The sequence below is a fragment of the Gracilinanus agilis genome, chromosome 4 (genome assembly GCF_016433145.1).
Source record: "Gracilinanus agilis isolate LMUSP501 chromosome 4, AgileGrace, whole genome shotgun sequence".
In the NCBI taxonomy this organism is placed as follows: Eukaryota; Metazoa; Chordata; class Mammalia; order Didelphimorphia; family Didelphidae; genus Gracilinanus; species Gracilinanus agilis.
In genome coordinates, this window is record NC_058133.1 from 359,081,863 (window position 1) to 359,103,257 (window position 21,395).

General features: G+C 33.6%; 1 protein-coding gene across 1 annotated transcript in view; it reads left to right on the forward strand.

Annotated features, from left to right (window-relative positions):
* Positions 1-21,395, forward strand: part of ARMC2 (armadillo repeat containing 2) — a 169,756-nt gene that overhangs the window by 38,242 nt on the left and 110,119 nt on the right. The window contains exons 5-6 of the mRNA XM_044676675.1: positions 968-1,178; positions 14,009-14,084. Coding sequence (XP_044532610.1) covers positions 968-1,178; positions 14,009-14,084 — 287 coding nt within the window. The remainder of the gene's footprint in view (positions 1-967; positions 1,179-14,008; positions 14,085-21,395) is intronic.

Below are 21,395 nucleotides of genomic sequence, written 5' to 3' on the forward strand. Positions count from 1 at the left end.
CACAGTTGGCTTGGGGGAGTGGTAAGGAGAAGAAGGGAGAGCTGGAGAAACTTTTAAGTTTAATCTGCATATTGACATGTTCTCTTATTACTTTTAAGTCTAGAATTCAAGAAAACAATAAGTCAAGCTCTGATTTGTAGGCTTTTGTCCAGGGTCACACAGCTAGGAAGTATCTGAGGCCAAATATGAACCCAGGACTTCCTATCTCTATGCCTGGCTCTTAATCCACTGAGCCAACTAATTGCCCCAATTTGATCTTCTTTTTAAAGGGACTTGTATATATAATGCATTTAACAAATAAGGAAAGGACCCTACTACAAGAGCCCTGAATTTTGAGTTAGACAACCTGGGTTTGAATACAGTTGCCTGCCATAGCATTGGGCAAGAAACTCAATTTCTGTGAACCTCAGTTTCTTTAACTGTAAAATGAGAATGTTGGAATAGATAATCTAAGGTTCCCTCATATCTCTGAGACTATGATCCTGTGCTTCCTCATTGTACAGAGAAGGTAAGTGGTATCCAGAAAGCAATAGGATTTGCTCAGGGTCACATAGGTAGCTAGCAGCATATTCAGAATTCAAATCTAACTCTCTTGATTTTCAGTGTAATTTTTATTTTAGCACACTTAAGATTTATCAGCAGCTGCTAGATGACATTTAAGTGCTTGTTACAAAATGTTCTAGATATTTCATGAAGTTGTAGTAGCTGCCTCCAAGCAGACTATAAACCAAAGAAAAGATGAGTAACAACCTTCTATTGGATAGAGTGATGATATCATGCTTTAAAATAATAGTGAAGTTTTTTATACCTATGAGAGAAACTTTTGACTTTCCAATTCCAGACATCTCATATGTAATTTAGATTTAAAACCTGTACATTTTAGACTAAAAAGTTATTTGTTGATATGCTAGTATTACAAGGACATTTTAGTAAATATTGTTAAAATATTGTTGTTGGTTATTTGCAGCAAAGAAGAGGCTGAAATCTGAGGAAACTATAATCACGGGAGATTCTCCAATTAAAATACATGGAATTTGCCTAACAGAATTAAATTCCATTGGTCATTTTAACAGTCATATACCTCAAATAACACATGATGGGGATCAAAATGAAATCAATGAAAGGGATATTTTGAAAGCGACAGCATTAGCAACACCAGTCCATCTCAGAAGTGGAGGGTTAGTATTACTTTTCTATCATTATCATTTTGTCTTTAACCATTGTCTTCTAAAATTTTATCATTCATCCTATGTAAATGATTGATTAATTAGTCTCTGCACTTTCCCCTTTTTATGCCAAGAAATGATAAAAATAATGATTCATGAGAGAACATGGGATTTCCTGCTCTGTTTAGTCCATGGGTAGATGTGGTTAAATTTACTTAATTTCATATTTATACCCAGTAAAATCTTTATTCACACATGCCAAAATAATTCATTTAGTAATACCAGACCGAGTCATTTGTTTTGGCTATAGTCTTAGCTCTGGAATAGACTGGTCATATAGTTTGTGGTTTATCCAGGATTCCTGCTGGACTTCCTTTTATCTTCTGCTACTTCCCTTTAAACATTTTTCTCTTTGTTGGCAGTGCCACAAAAGATTGGGCAAAGGATGGGGCTGCCACTTTAATTACTGAATTTTATTTTGAAATAGAACTTTGTAAAAACAAAATTAGTTTTGTAGAAAGTTTTAAATGATTGGCTAAAGATGTGGGGCTTTGAGAATTGGCTTGAGATTTGGAAAGTTTTCTGGGTTTCAATTATCTATGCAATCCCTTATTAAAATGAATAATTGAGAGCTCCTTGTATTTTATACCGTCTTTCTAGGTAGGGCACCCTTCAGAAGCAACACTTCTATCCACATTAAACATCTGAAGGACAGAAGAGAAGTTAAATATGGGGACTACATACTGAAACAGCCTTTAATTGAAAATATAAAAAGGGGTCCTTGTGCTCTTCAGTCTCAGCCATTGTACTATTAAGGCAAACAGAACTACTGTATTCAGTTTCTGGACTGTACAGTGTCGGTTAAAGACATTTTTGCAGGGTTTTCCAACGGGTCATTGATGAACAACTGCTTTGTTTGAATTTGCCTAACAAATTAAATTTCATTGGCCATTTTAAAACCAACCATGTGTTGAGTTTTCTTTAAACTTCTTGATCTAATTTTGGCTATGTATATACACACACAAATGGTTCAACTATTTTGACTCAATTGACTGGCTAATTATCATTTTATTTGAACTGATTTTGCATATTATTTCAGCCATTGTTAACATGATCACACATACAGATTTTGTAGTAGGTAACACAGGTAGCCGTCTTCATTTTATTTTGCATTCAGAACATTTTAAAATTGAAAGCAAAGGAGAGTAGTAGTTTATTGTGAGACGGTACTTAAACTGGGATTTGGGGAATTCATGATAAAACCTCAAACTGGTCATTTTGGGTAAATGTCTTCCAGTTTGCTAATGAAGAGTCTTTAGATGTCAGAGCTAAATAAAAGTAGTAGAAATAACTTGTTTTTCTTTCAGTATCATAGATGGGAAAAAAGCCCCAAATATTTATATTGCAATACTCATCCTTATAGATGTTAGAATTTCCTACAGAATTACAAACAGAAGTCATTATGGTTTTTAAAATATTTTCAGTTTCTAAAGAGCCGTTTTGGTGAGCCAATGTTGCTTATATTTCCTAAAATCAGAACTTTCAAGAGTCTCTTAGCTTACATATTTTTATGTTAAGTCACAAAAAACAAATCAAAGAATAGAAGAACATGTTCAGGATATAAATTATTATGTGTTAAAATTGTGACAGTTATTCTTATTAGAACTTTAGGCTTGTAGTATACACTGGCAAAATTTACTTTAAATAAGACAGTTTTTGCTCCATCAGTCACCTTTTTATCTTTGAATTGAAAAGTTGTAGAAGAGGTAGTGAAAAATTTATTCATCATAGTGAAAACAAACATGGAATATATTATCAGTTCTTAACATTTGTGGATTAGAAATATATTAAGAATACTTGATGACGATTTACCTTAAATGAACTATTTTAAAATAGAAACATTGCTATATAATGTGACATTTCCAGTTTTGAAAATAAAATCCCACTATCATTTAACATAGTTTCACCTTTACGACATTAATGGGTAAAAAAGAACATTTTTGTTGGAGTGTTTGGGCAAAGATGCATAACGGAAGGAAGGAAATTCCGAATTAGGAAGGAAAATAGAGAAAATAAGATATTTAGAAGTACAGGTTTAGTAGTATGCTAGGCTTCTTAAGTTGTTAAAAAATAATAACTTTTGGAAAATTCCTTTGACAGAAAAAAAAGCAACAATGGCTATAATAACATCTCTTTAATTTGGACATCAGAAATTTAGGGTTATCAGATAATTTAGATAAAATATCCCCTATGAGTTTTTTCCCCAAACAAATTAATGGTGTAAATAGTTTTTGAAATATTTAACCTACTTAAAAAGAGGAAGCTTAAACACAGTACCCTTTTCATGTAAAAATATCATACTAAGTTCAGAGCCTTTATTTATTTAATTAAGTCTGGAATTAAGCTCAGTTCATGTTAGGCACTGGAAATAGGAAAGACAAAAATGAAACAATTGATGCCTAGGGAATATACATTCTGCTGGCCATGGTACAATATGTATACAAGTAAGTTAATTAAAAATATATACAAAATTATATGAAGAGATTCTAAGAAGGACAGAGTACTAACAAGTGTAATGATCAAGAAGGATTTTGTGTAGGAGGTGGCACCTGCTTTGTGCTTTGGAGTAATTTAAGAGTTCTGAGAGATACTGATAAGGAGAGAATGCATTCCCAACATGGGGGATTACCTATACAAAGGCTTAGAGATAAAAGATACAGTGTTGTGAGAATTATTTGGGACAAACAGTAATTTTGATATGTTTTATTAGGCAGACATAAAACATCTGACTTTGACCAGATGAAGCTGAATTAAGCTGATTTATCTATCTTTAGTTAGTTCTTTGTGTTGTATTTTATGGCATATATATGTGTGATTCATTGCCCTCTTGTGTTTTTAATTCTGTGGTTTTAAAAAAATGGATATTCAGAGAAACACGTAAACATTGTAGCTCTTAAAGAGAACTTTTCAGTTAATTAGAGATATTGTAAAGGCTCTTGGTGTAGGCCAGTCAGGTGTTTTGAGGATCATTCAAAATCATAATGATAGCTAAGAAAATGTAGTCAAAAACAAAAAACAAGAACTACCAAATCATTGCTATAAAACAACCTATTTAAACTTCAGAAAACAAGCAAAGACCTTAAGAAAGACCTGGCAGTTAGAGGGGTTGTTATTGATTCTACTATACTATACAAAACACTATATGCTTTTGGAAATTGGAAAAACAAAAGTAAAAAAATAAGCTGCTAAATAGCACTTTGAGGGGAAAAGTTTGTCATTGAAAGACAGTGCAAACACTGGGGTTCTGAAGATTATGAAAAGGTAATTTTTATTGATAAAACTCACTTTTTCACAAGGCTATGTCAAAACCATCATCAGAAGATCAGGCAAGCCCGTAAGATACAGGCATTTTTATCACACTGTAAAACAGCCACTTGAAAAAAACATATGGGGGATTTAAAATTTTCCTATAGACTTCAAAGTCTTGTCCCTATTATCCCCATCGAAGGAATGGTGGATGCTGAAAAATCTATTGATATATTGAGGAAGATAGTTTTAAGAATCACAGAAATTCCCAAGTAGACATGGAATCCTGTGACATGACTACATCCTGTCAGATGCCATGAAAAATTAAGAAACTGAAGAGCCATATGGACCTAAAAACGCTTTCATGGCCTTGAAACTCACCTGATTAAAACTCCATTGAAAATCTATGGGCTTAGGCCTAGAGATGGGAGGTCCTGAGTTCAAATATGATCTTGGACACTTCCTAATTTTTATGTGAGTCTGGGCAACTCACTTAACCCCCATTGCCTCACCTTTACCACTTTTTTGCCTTGGAACCAATACATAGTATTGAATCTAAGACAGAAGCTAAGAGTTTAAAAAAAAATCCTATGGATTATAATCAAGGCTCTCTCTCTATAAAATAAAAAGAACACAGTATCTAAATTTAAGTGTTTGTTTTTTTTTATGAAGAATGTCAAAATGCAAAAGTCTTGTCAATCCAATGCCAAACTGGATAAAACAAGTGCAAGAAAAAGAGGCTGTATTACATATTTAAAGTTCTTTAAAGTTGTAATGTTTATTGTATACGTCAGTACATTTACTTACTTTCTCCCAAAGAATTTATATACTATTGAGTGTTTTAGCAAGTCACTGGGACTACAACAGAGACTACATGAAAGGGAAATACCAAGAAGATGATCTTAGAAAGACAGGTGGGATTTAAATTGTGGAGGATTTTGTATGTGAAGATGAGGATTTTGTATTTTATCTTAGAGGTAGTAGGGGGCCACGGAAGATTTTTGAGGAAGGGAGTGACAGCTCTATGTTTTAGGGATATCCATTTGGCAGTTACCTGGTGGGTAGTTTGGAGAAGGAAGAAATTGGAAGCAGGGGAGAACAATTAGGTGACTATAATATTTCAGATGAAACGCAATGAGGGTCTGAGCCTTTGAGAGTGGAGAAAAGGGAACCAGATATAAGAGATATAGTAGAAATGGAATAAGTGACCTTCTGTGATAAGTTTGAGGTAGGATAGAACAGAGGGAAAAGTCAAAGAAGGCTTCATAGAAACTCAGGTAATGAGAAAAAGTGGTGGTCTTAATAAAAAGAGAGGAGGTTAGGGCATAGATGGATTTAAGGGGGAAATGAAAGTAGTCTCGGAGATATGTTAAATTTGAAATGATAGGACCTGAAAAGGATCCCTATTGGGCAGAATTTTATAGATCATTATTTCAATATTATTGCATGTACTTGAAAGCAATAAAGCATCATTTCTTTATAATATGTTCCATTTTATACACTTATAAATCTCATATTTATATGTGATTATAAAGAAATACAATAATCTTTATTATAATGAACTATATATAAATATACACAAGCCATATATATATATATGTATGTATGTACATACATATATATATTTTAAAATCTTGTAACTTTCTCTTTAAATGTTCTTTAAAATGTAATGGTCTGGGGGCAGCTGGGTAGCTCAGAGGATTGAGAGTCAGGCCTAGAGATGGGAGGTCCTAGGTTCAAACCCGGCCTCAGCCACTTCCCAGCTGTGTGACCCTGGGCAGGTCACTTGACCCCCATTGCCCACCCTTACCAATCTTCCACCTATGAGACAATACACCGAAGTAAAAGGGTTTAAAAAAAAATCTAAACAAAAAAATGTAATGGTCTGGCAGAGGTCTTGCCCTTTTGGGGAGAAGTTTCTGGTATAAATTTAGATTTGGAGCTCGGAAGTAAGAGCCAATCTGTATCAGAGTCAAGTAATTGGTTGCCCAATAGAATGTTATATCACCATCTGAAGCAATCTTTCCTTTTGTGAGAACGAAGCCTCCTTAAAAGGTTTAAAATAAAAAGCAGAGAAATTTTCTTTCGACTAGAAAGGATAGTGCTGAGATTGTTTTTCGCTTATGTGCATGGCTTCCAGCCCTGATTTAAAACATTGTCATGCTGTCCCCATTAATTGTCACTACATGCCAGAAATTCCAGTATTTTACCAAAGTGTAATCAAATGATTCTCAGAGGTAACCATGATAGTAAAAATAAACACAAGTCAAAAATAGAGAACTATAAAAGATAAAGAATCATAAAATGGAGAAACATTGCCAGTTTTCATGAAGATGATTTGATTGCCATACTAATCATAATATGTGTATGTAGCCATATGTGTAGTGTGTCTTCTTGTGTGTGACATCAGATGACATGTGCTAGTAGAACAAAAAAGGTGGTTAACTGGCATAATTCATTAATAAAGCTAATGGATAGTCTTAACTGTAGAGTTGCAAATGTAAAAGCCTGAGCAATTGTGAAAGCAAGGCAAAATTGATCAACAACATGACCTAGTTTTTGGTTTAAAAAATATGGTCACCACAAGTATGTGAATATAATATTTTTTATTAATGGATTTTATTGCTTAAGTGTTTCTAGAAATCTTCTATAACCCCCTTTAAAACTACAGTGTGCCTCAGTATTGTTATTGCAAGCTGTTTTGATGGATTCTATTTTTATACCTAAAGATAATTTTATAGAAAATGCCCTGTCTTCACACCGACAGACCAAAACTGGAAGAACAAGGAGATAATCCCACTTTTGGGGTTTGAATAGTCTTATTCTTGGCAAAATAACTTAACAGAAGCAACCTTTTGAATGTTTAATTTATAGGTGAAAATCTACAGAATAATTCAAAATTTTCACAAATTCAGACTGATCTTCCTTTAATTTAGTGTGAATTAGTGAGTTTTTACAGTGTATGGTAAGATTGAAGGAAGAGTAAGGAAAGAGAGAGAATATGAATAACTTAGTCCAGTTCCTTCATTTTCATATTAAAGAAATAAGCATGAAATGGTTTCCTTCAAATCTGTCCAGTGCCAAAGGTAATAGGTGATAAAAATGTTAGTTTCTTATCCAAAACAGAAGAATTTTAAAATATGTGTGTGTATACACATATTTATTCTGAGATTTCAAGTGGTTCTAAGTCTTTTTCAGACTTTTTAATTTTAAGTAAAATTGTGGATATAATTTTTGTGGTTTTTTAAATTTTTTATGTTTGTGTAAAATAGACTGTACTATTTTTAAAAAAGAGTCTTCTTTAGGAAAATATTTTAAATTGGTTAAATTTAAGTGAAAATATTGTAATTAGTATTTTGTGACTTAGCTCAAACATTTAAAAACAAGATATTACTATGTTGGTTGATGATACAAATTGAGTTAAGTTCTAATAAGTGAAGTGTCTGTTTCCTGGGGCAGTATGAGCTTTGGCCAAAATTCTCCACATTTTTTCCATCTAATGCTAAATGATCTCTTTTATTCCCTTTACCCTGTCCTTATTTACATTATTTAATAATGCTGCTTCTGTTAACATAGTAAAGTCTTAATATTCAGACTAACTCTGAGGCTAGGAGCAGAATGGGATTGTGAAAAGAATACTGTATTTGGAACCTTGAAACTTGTGTTAGAATCTTTCCACACTTACTAGCCATATGACTTTGGGCAAGAAACTTGCCTATGGTAACGGCTTCCCAGTATTGTTGGGAAGAAAGTGTTCTGCAAACATTAAAGTTCTATATAAATCCTATTTGTTAGTAACAAATTAGAATTTAGCATTTTAAAAAAAGAAAACCAGTTTTACTGTATATATATATGTACATAAAGTAACTAGAACTAGACTCTGACAAAAATGTTTGCTCTTAAAGGACCTTAGGGAAATAACTAATGAATATATCAGATTAATTAGGCAAATTAATTAGGCAAAGAGATTCATCGGTTGTATATGGTTACTTCTATTAAATTTTATTTTTCCAATTACATGTAGAAACAATTTTTGACAATCATTTTCTGACATTTTGTAATTCAGATTCTCTTGTTCCATCTCTGAGATGGTAAATAGTCTGATATGGGTTATACCAGTGCTTTCATACTGTAAATATTTCCATATTCCCCATCTTGGGACTGAAGACACATATTACACATACAATAAAAAATTCCTGAAGGAAATAAAGTAAAGGATGGTATGTTTGGGTCTGCAATCAGATTCCAAACAGTTTACATGGTTACTTCTAAAAGTATTTGGAAGTTTAAAAAAAAACAAACAAATAAAAAACAGGCTGACCTTTTAAATTGCTTATGTTCCTTCAGCAATTATTTACATCATTAATTTATTTAGTAAATCTTTTTGAGCACAAAAATAAAGTTTTTATCAGCTCCTATCCCTTATCAAAAATTCCAAACTTAGAGGATTCCCAGTGAAGCTCTCCTTTTCCTTCATTTTCCTCCTTATAGTGGGTTCCAAGTGTCATATAATAGCAATGAATCACTTCATCTATGTTCTCAGAATGTAACTTTATTTTCTAATTCAATGCTTAAGACTTGTTTTGATAGCAGTTTTCTGAGCTGGTAATATCTATTTATGAGTAGTTAAGAAAATTGGAAAAACAGTTTTTAGAAATTTTTTGCTACATGTAGTCTTAAGCCATTTAGTATCCTGATTTAGAGCATCTATTTGGATAGAGTTGCTGTGCCTCCCCAAACGTGAATTTCTCTCTTAGTTAACAGTTTTGTGCCTCCAGTGTCTGGTTCAAGGCATTGTACTTAGAAAGCAATTCATGGTTGATTTCTCATTTAACTAATTGGATTGATTGGGGGAGGAGGGAGACAGAGACAGAGACAGAGACAGACAGACAGAGAGAGAGAAAGAGAGAGACAGAGATAGAGAGAGAGAGAGAGAGAAAGAGAGACCAATCAATTGCTCAATCGATCGATTGTTAGTGTGGTATATGACTATTTCTGTCCTATTCACTATCTTTATTAATGCTTTGAATAGAAATCATGTTTATCAGATTTTCACATATTCAAATCAATAGCTCATGTAGTTAAAATTATTCTGTGTAAGTTTATTATAAGGAGATAGGGCTAGAGGACTTCTAAGAACCCTTCCAGCTCTATTAATTTGTAGCTTTAAATTTCAGCAGACTATAAGAGGGGAAAGTTCTTAATTGAGCCATTGAAATAGTAGAATAGGCTGCTTTGTGATATAATGAGGTGAGAGTTCTATCATTAGGAACATTCAAGAAGAAGATGAATGATTCTGTACCAGAGATGTTGTGTAAGGGATTCTTGCATAGAGTGGGTGGTTCAGATGCTAGCTATTCTACAAGAGGAATTTGAAAGATCTTAAGGAAGGTGTCATTGCAGAGCTTTGCTTTTAATAGTAGAAGGGAATGAGATGCTTTTGCTATATCAAAGTATTTTCTAAAGTAGTCCATGATTTTTGCTAATTGGAGTAGATTGAACAATATTGACCTGGTAATCTTTCCAGTTACGTGTACTCTAGTGGCCCATTCCCTCTTCACTAAATCTAGTTAGAGTATTTAAAATGGGTTCATAGGTGCTTCCTTTCCCCACCTTTTTAGATCTTTCACTCCTTTCCTGGTTTACTAAACATAAGAACCTTCTTTGCTCCAGGCCTTTCAAAGGTAGACCCTAAAGCAGGGGTCGACAACGTATGGCTCTTGAGCCATATCTGGCTCTTTCTGCAGGAGCCATAAAGTCAATTTTTTTTCAGGCGCTGTTACAGGAGTGCACACTGTGAGCACTGTACGGCTCTCACGAAATTACATTTTAAAAAATGTGGTGTTTATGGCTCTCACGGCCATAAAGGTTACCGACCCCTGCCCTAGAGGCATAGTTAGGTGGCTTACAGGTTGGAGAGCCAGGCCTAGAGATAGGTGGTTCTGGGTTCAAAAAAGGCCACAGACATCCTAGCTGTTTGACCTTAGGCATGTCATTTTACCCCCATTTTACCTTTTTTGGCCTTGCAACAGATACTTAGTATCATTTGTAAGACAGAAAGTAAGGGTATTCAAAAAAGAAAAGGAAAAAAAAAAGATAGATCCTGGTTTTGCTTCCATTGAATTTTTTCCCTCATTGTGCTGATTTCTTTCTGCCTTCTTCTGGAAGAACAAATCCATTTCAATTCTAGTTCCCACCAATGATCATATAAACCCCTATTTCCCAAGTTTTTGATTGGTATTTCTCCTAAGCAATAGCTTTCTGCCACCAGATTTATGTTTTATGTTAAAATAAAGTGGTTATTGCAGCACATTATTAAGCCAAAGCATTTTTATAAGATTAGCTCAATCTTTTATGCCCCTTTCTAAAAAAGGCAAAATGGAAGTAGGAAATGATGGCGTAACTGTTTTTATAGAAAGCCTGAGGTTTGGAGGGACATCGTTGCAGACAGAAATTGAGGAAGAGGCCCTGATAGCCAGGAAACTATCTGGAGATGATCCAAAGACCAGAGCAATTCCCAGGAGCATAGTTTGGGGAGGGGAGGGGAATGAACCAGGATTTATTAAGGGCATCGTATGCACCACACATGGTGCTAAGCATTATATAAATACTATCTTGGTTTGAGCCTCACAACCTGTGATGTGGGTGCTATTATTGTCTCTATTTTACTGTTGAGGAAATTGAGGCAAATAGAGCTATAGTGACTTGCCCAGGGTCACACAATCTAATAAGTCTCTAAGGCTAGATTTGAACTGAGCTGTTTCTGACTTCATCCATCGCACCACCGTCAACCTAATGATGGAGGACAAGATGCTTCAAGTGTAGGGAAGGGATATATGCTTGGGATTGTGTGTGATATGTGTATGCATACACATGTATAAAATGTATATGTATGTTTACATATACACATGTATAATAAATGTGTGTATATATGTCACTTATGCACATACATACACACAAAAACATATGTGGCTTGTTTGCCTGTCAATAAGGGAGAGGATAAATATGAATAGATATTATTTTATGCTATTTGGAATAATGAATTTCAGGGACAAATGAATTTTTTAAAAACTAAACTAAAACTTCAAAACCAATCCTCTTACATATGGCATTACACACTTCACTTTTGTAGCTGTGGAGTACCGATCTCAAAACCAGAAAGATCTGAGTTCAAATCCTGCCTCTGAGACCTAGTGTGACCCTGGACAAGTCACTCATTCCCATTTCAGTGTAGTATTCAACTCTTAAAGACTATAAATTGTTGAGAAGGCACCAATCCGTATTTGGAGAATCCTGTCTAGATCCAAGAACTCCCTGACACAATGAAATCACAGGTCTGGTTCACATCTCATTTTGTTCTTTGTTTAGTCCTGTCCAACTCTCTGCGACTCCGTTTGGGATTTCCTCAACAGAGATACGGGACTGGTTTGTCATTTCCTTCTCCAGCTCATTTTTACAGATGAGGAAAAGGAGGCAAACAAGATTAAATGACTTGTCGAGGGTCACACAATTAGTAAGTGCCTGATGCTGGATTTGAACTTGAGCCTTCCTGATTCCATCCAGGCCCAGCCCTTTATCCATTGCACCATGCCATTTTTTTTTTAATACAGAATTTTAATAGTCAGTAAACCTTGATTAAAGATTTACTTTGTGCCAGGCCTTGCATTGAGTGCTGGAATACAAAGAAAGGCCCTGCCCTTAAGGATGTAAGTTTTGGATGCTGCAAAAGAAAATGTGTTTCCTGTATAGGTCACTGGCTACTTCAGAATGCCCACTTGCAGTGGCCCGTACACCTAGAGAATGTTGCTGCACATCAGGCTTCTTTGTCAGTCTGGGGCCATTGCTTTTGTTTTAAGAGCTGAGGAGCTTCTGAGGACTGTTCTCCATGCGTGTGCCCCCCTGGAAAATGCAGGAACTTTCTTCTGGAACTTAACAGGCTTACCTCAGCCCATCTGTTTCTGATAAATATTGCCTCCTCAGAAAAATGGGGAAGTTTGTTCTGAGTTCCAAACAATTTACTTACAAAATGCCCTTTTGGAATTCAGCCGACTTATTTGTAAGCTGATAATCGCCAGTATTTACATACAGTCTGGTAATATATTTTTTGACATTTATAAATAAAAAATGAACCTTTTAGAATATTAATTTCATTAGTTGGGGATTTTTCTTATTAAAATAGAGAGACAGTAGGGTCTATGGAAAGAAGACAGGCCTGGGAGTTAAGAGACCTGGCTTTGCTGCCAGTGAACCCTTGTGAACTTCTTATTTCCTAAATGAAATTGAACTAGATCAAGTGGCTCATAAACTTTTGGGATTTCAAGACCCCTTTTCACTCTTAAAAATTAATGAGGACCCCAAAGAGCTTTTACTTATGTGGGTATTGTTAATATTCATCATATTAGAAATTAAAACAGATATATTTTTAAAATATTTATTTAAAATATTTCAATTTTATTTTAAATATTGAGATATTGAGTAAATTTCTCAATGTTTCAATTTTATCTTAAACATTGAGATATTCGATGAATATCTCCACATTTCGATTTTATCTTAAACACTGAGATATTCAGTAAAATTGCTCAACATTTCAATTTTATCTTAAACACTGAGATATTCTGCAAATTTCTCAATATTTCTATTTTATTTTAAACACTGTGATATTCAATAAATTTCACAATATTTCAATTTTATTTTGAATATCTCAATATTTTGATTTTATTTTTAATATTGAGATATGCAAATATATCAATATTTCCTTTTTAATAATAATTTTATTTTAAATTATAAATATCTAAAATATAAACCCATTACATGTTAATATATTTTTATGAAAGATAACTATATCTTCCTCCAAAATTAGTTGAGTAGCATTTTTAAAAACTTTTTTTTTTTTTTTTTTTCTCTACTGTCTGGCTGGATCCAGATAGCTGGATTCTTATGACTGCTTTTGTATAGCCTATTGTGATATGTTGTTTTGTTGAAGCATATGAAGAAAATTTGGCCTTATTCAGATAAATAGTTGGAAAGGGAAGAAGGCACATTTTAATGTCTTAGTTTTATTATCATGTAAATAATTTTGACCTTCTGAAGAGGTTTCAGAGAACACCGGAGGCTCTAGTGTAGACCTTGAAACCCAATGGACTAAGTAATCCTAGAGATCACTGGGACCACTTTAAAAAAAAAAAAGCTTGTCCTAAGTGACTTAAGAGTTCCTTTAGTACCATAATAGTGACCTCTTGTGGGGAAGATTCTAATTTCTGAGATTTGCTAGATTTAGTTTTTCATTTAGTCACTTCTTCCTACTGAACTGTTGCTTTTTATGATTCAAAAAATATAGCTTGAAATCAAATATTAAAAACTGTGGATACTGTTTAGTTGTGGTACTATGTATAGAATATATCATGCTTTACAAGTAATTTTTGTATTCTTTCTTCAGATGCTTCATATCCTAGAGCATCTGCATTTTAAAGAAAGACATTTTTGGTTTCTGTCCTGAGTCTTTTTTTTTTGTGTGTGTGTGTGCCTTTTCTTCTTAGTGATCCAACAAAAAGACATGCCAGGGCTTCGTCATGTCCGGTCAGTACTGACAAGAAAACACTGGAATCAAAAAAAGCAGGTAGGTAGCTTGTATTCCAGAAAATTTATTTTTGCTTTTTCATTTGAAATTCACTTATTTGCACCTCAATTAGAGTCATCTAAATTTTTCTTAAGCTGAAAGAATGATCTTGGAAGAAATATTTTGGGTTTAAAGTCTTAGTGGTCTAAACAAGTCAGACACAAATAATTTCAACAATTCCCTCTAATGATAAAATTATATAACATATGTCTAAGATGAATGGCAACACCTTTTGATTTGAGGGGTTAGTTAGCTGTTTGGAAACCTTGAGAACTTGCCCACTATCTTGTTGGCCCAATTTTGTTTGCTGTGCTTTAGTTATTTATAAAACAATCCTGCCATTTTTCTTCCCATATAGTAATTGCATTTTGTCAATAGCCACAATCTATTCTTGGTCATTCTGCAGAAGTGACTTTTGAAAATATAAAAATCAGGAAGAACTTGAATGGTGGCCAACTTTGTCATTAGCAAGATAAATTAGAAAATATTTCCTTTTATGTGAAAGGACAAGTAACTATAGTAATTAAAGCACCAACTGAATTAAAAGCCCTTGTGTTCTATGGCTACTGGATTTAATGTTAATTGATATAATAATATCATTGAGAATATAAATCACAGTCAGAAAATTATGTTGAAGCAAAAAAAAACCATGAAGTTAAATAAATATCTTTAAACTTATTTTTCTTTGGGGGAGAACTACATTTTATCATTAATAAGAATTTTACAATGCATCTAGAAAAATGAGTTTTAGATCATAGCTCCTTTCTCAACTTCCATTGTTGCTAAGGTTTATTGCATTTGCATTCTAAAAACATCAGCCAATAAGTGTAGTGTCAAGTTCTTGTGTCCAAAATGCAGAATTGTGGTTTTGAACTGTAACCACTGAGACAGCAAAATCTTAAAAAACATGCTGAACTTTTTGCTTGACTTACCAGTTTCCTGTTGAATCACAATTGTTATATTTAGAGAACTCTGTACCAAGATGAAAGTATTTTCTAAAGGACTAGGCTCTTCCCCAAGACTAAAACAAAGATTTAATTTTTAGTAGGTTTTTAAAAGTTAATGATTGTGTCTTTCAGCCTTAGAGTGACTTTCACATTAAAGGTTGTTTTTAAACTCTCTATCAGGTAGGGAATTTGCAACACAGCAGCAAGGGAGTACTTGGGAGAATTGAAATCAAGCATTTTACTAAAATACTCTGTTAATATTCAGGCCAAGAAGACAACGATTTCAGGAATATCTGGGAGAGTGCACAGAGAAATATCTAATCCCACTCCAATAAGAAACTGCTTTCTAATCTCTTCTTCCTCTACATGAAATGATTATTATTTTTAACACTTACAAATACAGCCCTGAGCCCACTGGAAGAAGTAATTCATTCCTTAGCATTTTGTGTTTATTTAATTTCTCTTGATGAACAGTTCATTTATCCCAGTTTTACTTGGCATTGTGGAGTAGCAGTTTGGATAGCCCTCATTCATCTGGAAGGCAAAAAAGCTAACTGATTTTTATTTTTTGGTCTTAGAATCTGTATTTCTGATTAATTTAAGTCTGTTATTTCATATCTTGCTCCATTAAATTATTTCTGTGGTCTTTCAGCTGCATTGGTGTGTATTGGCTTAGATTTACTTTTTAGACATAAGGGATTTTGAAAGTGACACTGATCTGACAAAGTGAACAGCCAAGTTTTTTGTAACACTTGAATTTTTATGTTTGCTCTTTGGTTCCACTTAAAATCTGCTTATAAAACTCATAAAAGTTAAGATAAAGTATGCATTATAATGCAGAAAATAAACATATGGAGTTTCATTAAGCTGGTTTAAAATATAAACTTCTAATACCAATGTGAGGAGATTTCTTCCTAAAGGCAACTTTAGCGTAGTCTCATAGTTAACTCTTGTTGATGGAATCTATTATCTGAACTCTTGCTGTCTGAGCATTGAAGGCACCTAAACTATTTAAATACTGGGTTTTTTTTTTACTGTTTTTACTCTTATTTATTTCTGTGAATAAATGCTCCTTGAAGCTCCATCATTTAATAACATTACCTAACACTGAGGTTTGAGAAACTAAATAGAATGTCTGTGGAATGGAGAGAGAAGTTAGGATGGTGGTGAGAGGATAGCAATGGGGCAGAATTGGAAACTTGCTGAGCTTTGTCTGGCCTCCTCTGAGTAAAATAATGACAGTAATATTGTGCTTTAAAAAAAAAAATTGAAGCGAATTCCTAAAACACTAGCTGCTACCATAGTCAAATGTAAGTACAAAACTGTAATTCAAATGAATTTTCATAAAGATAACATTTTGGATGATTTATACCCCAGTTCCATTTCATTGGTGTGGATGATTAAAGTTGACTTGATTTAATTGTTTGTAAAGAAGTCATTGGGGGCAGCTAGGTAGCATAGTGGATGGAGAGCCAGGTCCATAGATGGGAGGTTCTCGGTTAAAATCTTGCCTCAAATACTTTCTAGCCATGTGACCCTGGACAAGTCACTTTATTCTTCTTCGCTATCCCTTACTATTCTTCTGCCTTGGAACTCATGCACATATTGACTCGCAGACAGAAAGTAAGAGTTAAAAAAAAAGGAAGAAGTCATTATATCCAGATTAACAGAAATATTACATAAGTCATTGATCTCATAGGAGTATATTTGGAATTCCCAGTAGCAAGATTTGAAAAGTATTTCAATATTAGAATTCCTAGTATTGGGATTTGATCAGTCTTTTATTGAAAGACAGTTTCTCAGGGCAAACCAGCTAGCTCAGTGGATAGAAAGCCAGATATAGAGATGGGAGGTCTTGGGTTCCAATCTGGCCTAAGACACTCCATAACTGTCTGACCCTGGGCAAGTTAAGTCCACCTGCCTGTACCTTACTACTCTCCTGCCTTGGAACCAATACACAGTATTGATTCTAAGACAGAAGATAAGGGTTTAAAAGATAGATAGTTTCTGTCTCTTTGTACATATACATACATAAACATATATATGTACATATATGTGTGTGTCTGTGTCATCAGCATAAAAATGATTGTTAAACACATGAAAATGAGAGAGTATATACAGCAGGTGTTCTTACCCTTTTAATTTATATCACAGACTCCTTTGGTAGTTGGGAGAAATCTATATATCCCTTCTCAGAATAATATATTTAAAGGATATAAGGTAATACATAGGATTAAAAAGGAAACCCATTATTTTAAAATATAAAATTTTTTTAAGAAACAAGTTCACAGACCTCAGAATTAAGAATTCCTATTATAGAGATATGTGAGGCCCTAAGACAGACTTTTGGGGAACAACCACTTTTAGGAGACATGATATATGGATGATGAACCAGAAATAGAGGCCGAGAAGTAGAAGACAGGTAGGAGTACTAGGTGGGAGGAGTTATACAAAAACCCAAAGATGCAAGAACACCTAGGAGATGATAGGTATTTCTGCCAAGTATAGCTGGCAGGTCAAGAAGAGCAATGATTCTCCTTTAGAAAAAAACAAACATCAGATTTGGCACTTAAGACATCAATGGTAATTTTGGAGAGAGCAGTTTCAGTTGCATTATGAAGTTGCAAGCCAGAATGCAAATGGGTTAATGAGAAAGTCAAAAGAGGAAGTGGAGCTAGCAAGTGTGGACAGCTTTTTTTTTCTAGGAGTTTGGCTGGGACATGTAGAGGAGGTACAAGATGCTAGTTTGAGGGGATGGTAGCCTCTGGTGAAAGTCTTTTAATGAGAGTTGTGTGTATTTGAGGGCAGTAGGGAAGGATTCAAAAGACAGGGAAAGATTGAACATTTGTGAGAGAGGAAAGATGAGAGTTGTGTGTGTTTAAAGGCAATAGAGAAGGAGTCAACATACAGGGAAAGAATGAACATTTGAGAGGGGGAAAATGATTGAGAATGCAGAAAATAGAAGATGAGGGGGGTCACCCTCACAAGAAGAAAGGGGCTTCCTCTGTCAGAGAAGAAGGGAGAAGAGTAGGAAGATGATATTAACTATAGTAAGTTGGAAAGTTGCTGATCTGTATTAGTAGAGGAAGTTTTCTGTCTGAAAATTCCCTATGCACATGAAATTGCAAATCCACCAAAAACAAAAAAACAACTCAAACCCCTGAATATCCACTCTTCCTTTTCATAATGCTTTGTACAGCATCACAAATTTTCAGAATTGGAAAGGATATGGGGAATCTTTTAGCCCCACCTGTAACTAAACAAAAATTACTTCAGTGACACATAGATACTGAAGACTTGTAATTATCCAACTTTGATTTGAAGATCTCTGGTGAAAGGGAACCTTCTACCTTTTGAGGTGATTATTAACAATGTTATTTTTTATTTTCTTTTTATTATAAACTTGACAATGAACAAACACGAAGTCTCATATGCAAAAAAAAAATTGAGAAAGAAGCTTTTACATGAAATCGTGAATATACTATGAATAACTTTAGTAAAATAGGATATTAAATATCTTGCTCTGCTTCTCAAATCATCAGCCTTTCTGGATATTAACAACAAAACCCAGCAGAAAAACATAGGTAAGGAAATCACTATGACTATATGGGCCCCTCTGGGTGTCCAATCACCAACTATATAATGGAATTACATGAATACAACAACAAAGTCTTTTCAGAAAAAAGAGGAGGACTTAAGTAATTGAAAAGATTTTAAAAGTATATTTTAATACAGTAGTCTAAACAATAATCAGTTTGTAGCCCTTTTTGAACTCCTTCCTCTTTGAATATTCTTTTTTTATTTTATGTTTATTTTCATGCAAAACATACTTTCATAATGGTCATTGTTGTAAGAGCAAAGTCATATATAACCAGAACTCCAAAATAAAACCATAAATATACTGATGTGAAAAATGCAACAGTTCTTTCTCTGGTGGTGGATTGCATTTCCTGTCAAAAGTCTTTCAGGATTGTCCTAACTCATTGCATTGCTGAAAGTAGCTGTTTTCACAGATAGTCATTGTCCAGTATTGCTATTATTGTATACAGTGTTCTCCCAGTTTTGCTTATTTGACTCTGCATCAATTCCTATGAATCTTTCCAGCTTTTTCTGAAATAATTTTGCTTATTTATTTTAGCACAATAGTATTCCATCACCAACATATGTCACAATTTGTTTAGCCATTCCCCAGTGTATAGACTTTCCTCAATTTCCAATTCTTTGCCACTATAAAAAAAAACTGCTATAAATATTTTTGTACAAGTAGGTTCTTTCCCCATTTTTCATTATCTCTTTGAAATACAGACTGAGTAGTGGTATTATTGGATCATAGGATATACACAATTTTATAGCCTTTGGGGCATAGTTCCAGATTGCCCTCCAGAATGGTTGGATCAATTTACAACTCTACCAACAATATATCAGTGTCCAATTTTGCCACATCCCCTTCAACATTTACCATTTTCCTTTACTGACATATTGGCCAATCTGATAGATGTGAGGTGATACCTCAACGTTGTTTTAATTTGCATTTCTCTAATCAAGAGCGATTTAGAACATTTTTTCATATGATTATTGATGGCTTTAATTTTTTCATCCCAAAATTGCTTGTTTATATCCTTTGACCATTTGTCAATTGGGGAATGGCTTGTATTCTTATAAATTTGACTTAGTTCTCTATAAATTTGAGAAATTAGACTTTTATCAGAAACATTTGTTATAAATTTTTCCCCAATTTGTTGTTTCACTTCTAATATTGGTTACATTTGTTTTGTTTGTATAAAAGCTTTTTAATATAATCAAAATAATTCATTTTACATCTTAATAATACTCTCTATCTCTTGTTTGGTCATAAATTCTTCTTTTCTCCAAAGATCTACCAAGTAAATTATTCTGTATTCCTCCTAATTTAGTTATAGTATCACTCTTTATATCTAAATCTTTATATCTAAATCATTTTGACCTTATCTTAGGTGAGATATTGTTCTGTACTTTGCTTCTGCCATACTATTTTCCAATTTTCTCAGCAATTTTTGTTAAATAGTAAGTTCTTATTCCAAAAACTGGGATCAGTGGGCTTATGAAACACTAGGTTGCTAAGGTCATTTACTCTTGTATATTATGTGTCTAATCTGCTCCATTGGTCTATCATCCTATTCCTTAGCCAGTATCAGATTATTTTGATGATTAGTGCTTTATAGTACAGTTGGAGATCTGGTAGTGCTAGACCTCCTTCCTTCACATTTTTTTTTCTCTCTGAATATTCTTAAAATGTTTTATTGACATTCTTTTCTTCAAATCATTTTCCTCTAGCCTCCCTCTCCCTTCCCTGAACACCTCTGCCACACACACATTCCTGTCTCCACTATAAAGTCTTTCTCTTATAATAAGTAAACATAGCCAAGGCATAGTCACCTATTATATCTGAAAATGTACATCTCATTCTGTACCCAAAATCTATCACTATTCTGCCATGTTTATTGTGTGAGATACTGATCTAAGCCTAATTTCTTCCAGACTACTTTCCAATTTTATGAATACTTATTATTCTTGTCCTTTCTATTTTGTCTTTTCTTCATTAGTTCTTGGGTCTTATATGCAATACTTTACAAATGTTTGATTGCTTTTCTGTCTTGTGTATCTTATCTGATCCATTGATCAACCTTTCTTTTTCTCATCATATCAAATCACTTCTATTATTACATATTTGAGGTATAATAGTATAATTTGAGACCTGATACTGTAAGCATCTCCTTTCATTTCCCTTGACTTTTTGGTCTTTCATATTATTTTATAATTTTGTAATTCTGACAAGAAATTCTTGTTAGTTTGATGTAGCACTGAATCTCTAATTAATTTAGGTAACTTCACTATTTAAACAAGTGAAGAATTGGTAAACCATGAAGAATTGGTACCTAATTATTTGTTTTGTTTCTGAAAAGTGTTTTGTAGTTATATTCATATGTCTGTGGGTATTGGTAAGTGGGCTTGCAGATTCTAAATTCTATGGTAACTTTAAATGGGGAAAGAAGGAGGGGGAGGGACTACGCACTCTGTTAAGCATTTTCTTTCAAATGAATACCGTCTCATAGAATTTCCATGTCTTGGTGCTGGATTTAATTGGTAATATCCATAAAGGTTGGTGCTTTTTATAATTTATTATCCTGCTATTTTACTAAAGTTATTAATTATTTTTAACTTAATCTCTAAGCTTTTAAAAATAAACCATCATAATCTACAAAAAGTAACCTTCATTCCTTCTTTACTTATACTTATTCCCTCAATTACTTTTTCTTGTGTTAATGATATAGCTGACATTTATAGAACTCTATTGAATAATAGTGGTGATGAACATCCTTT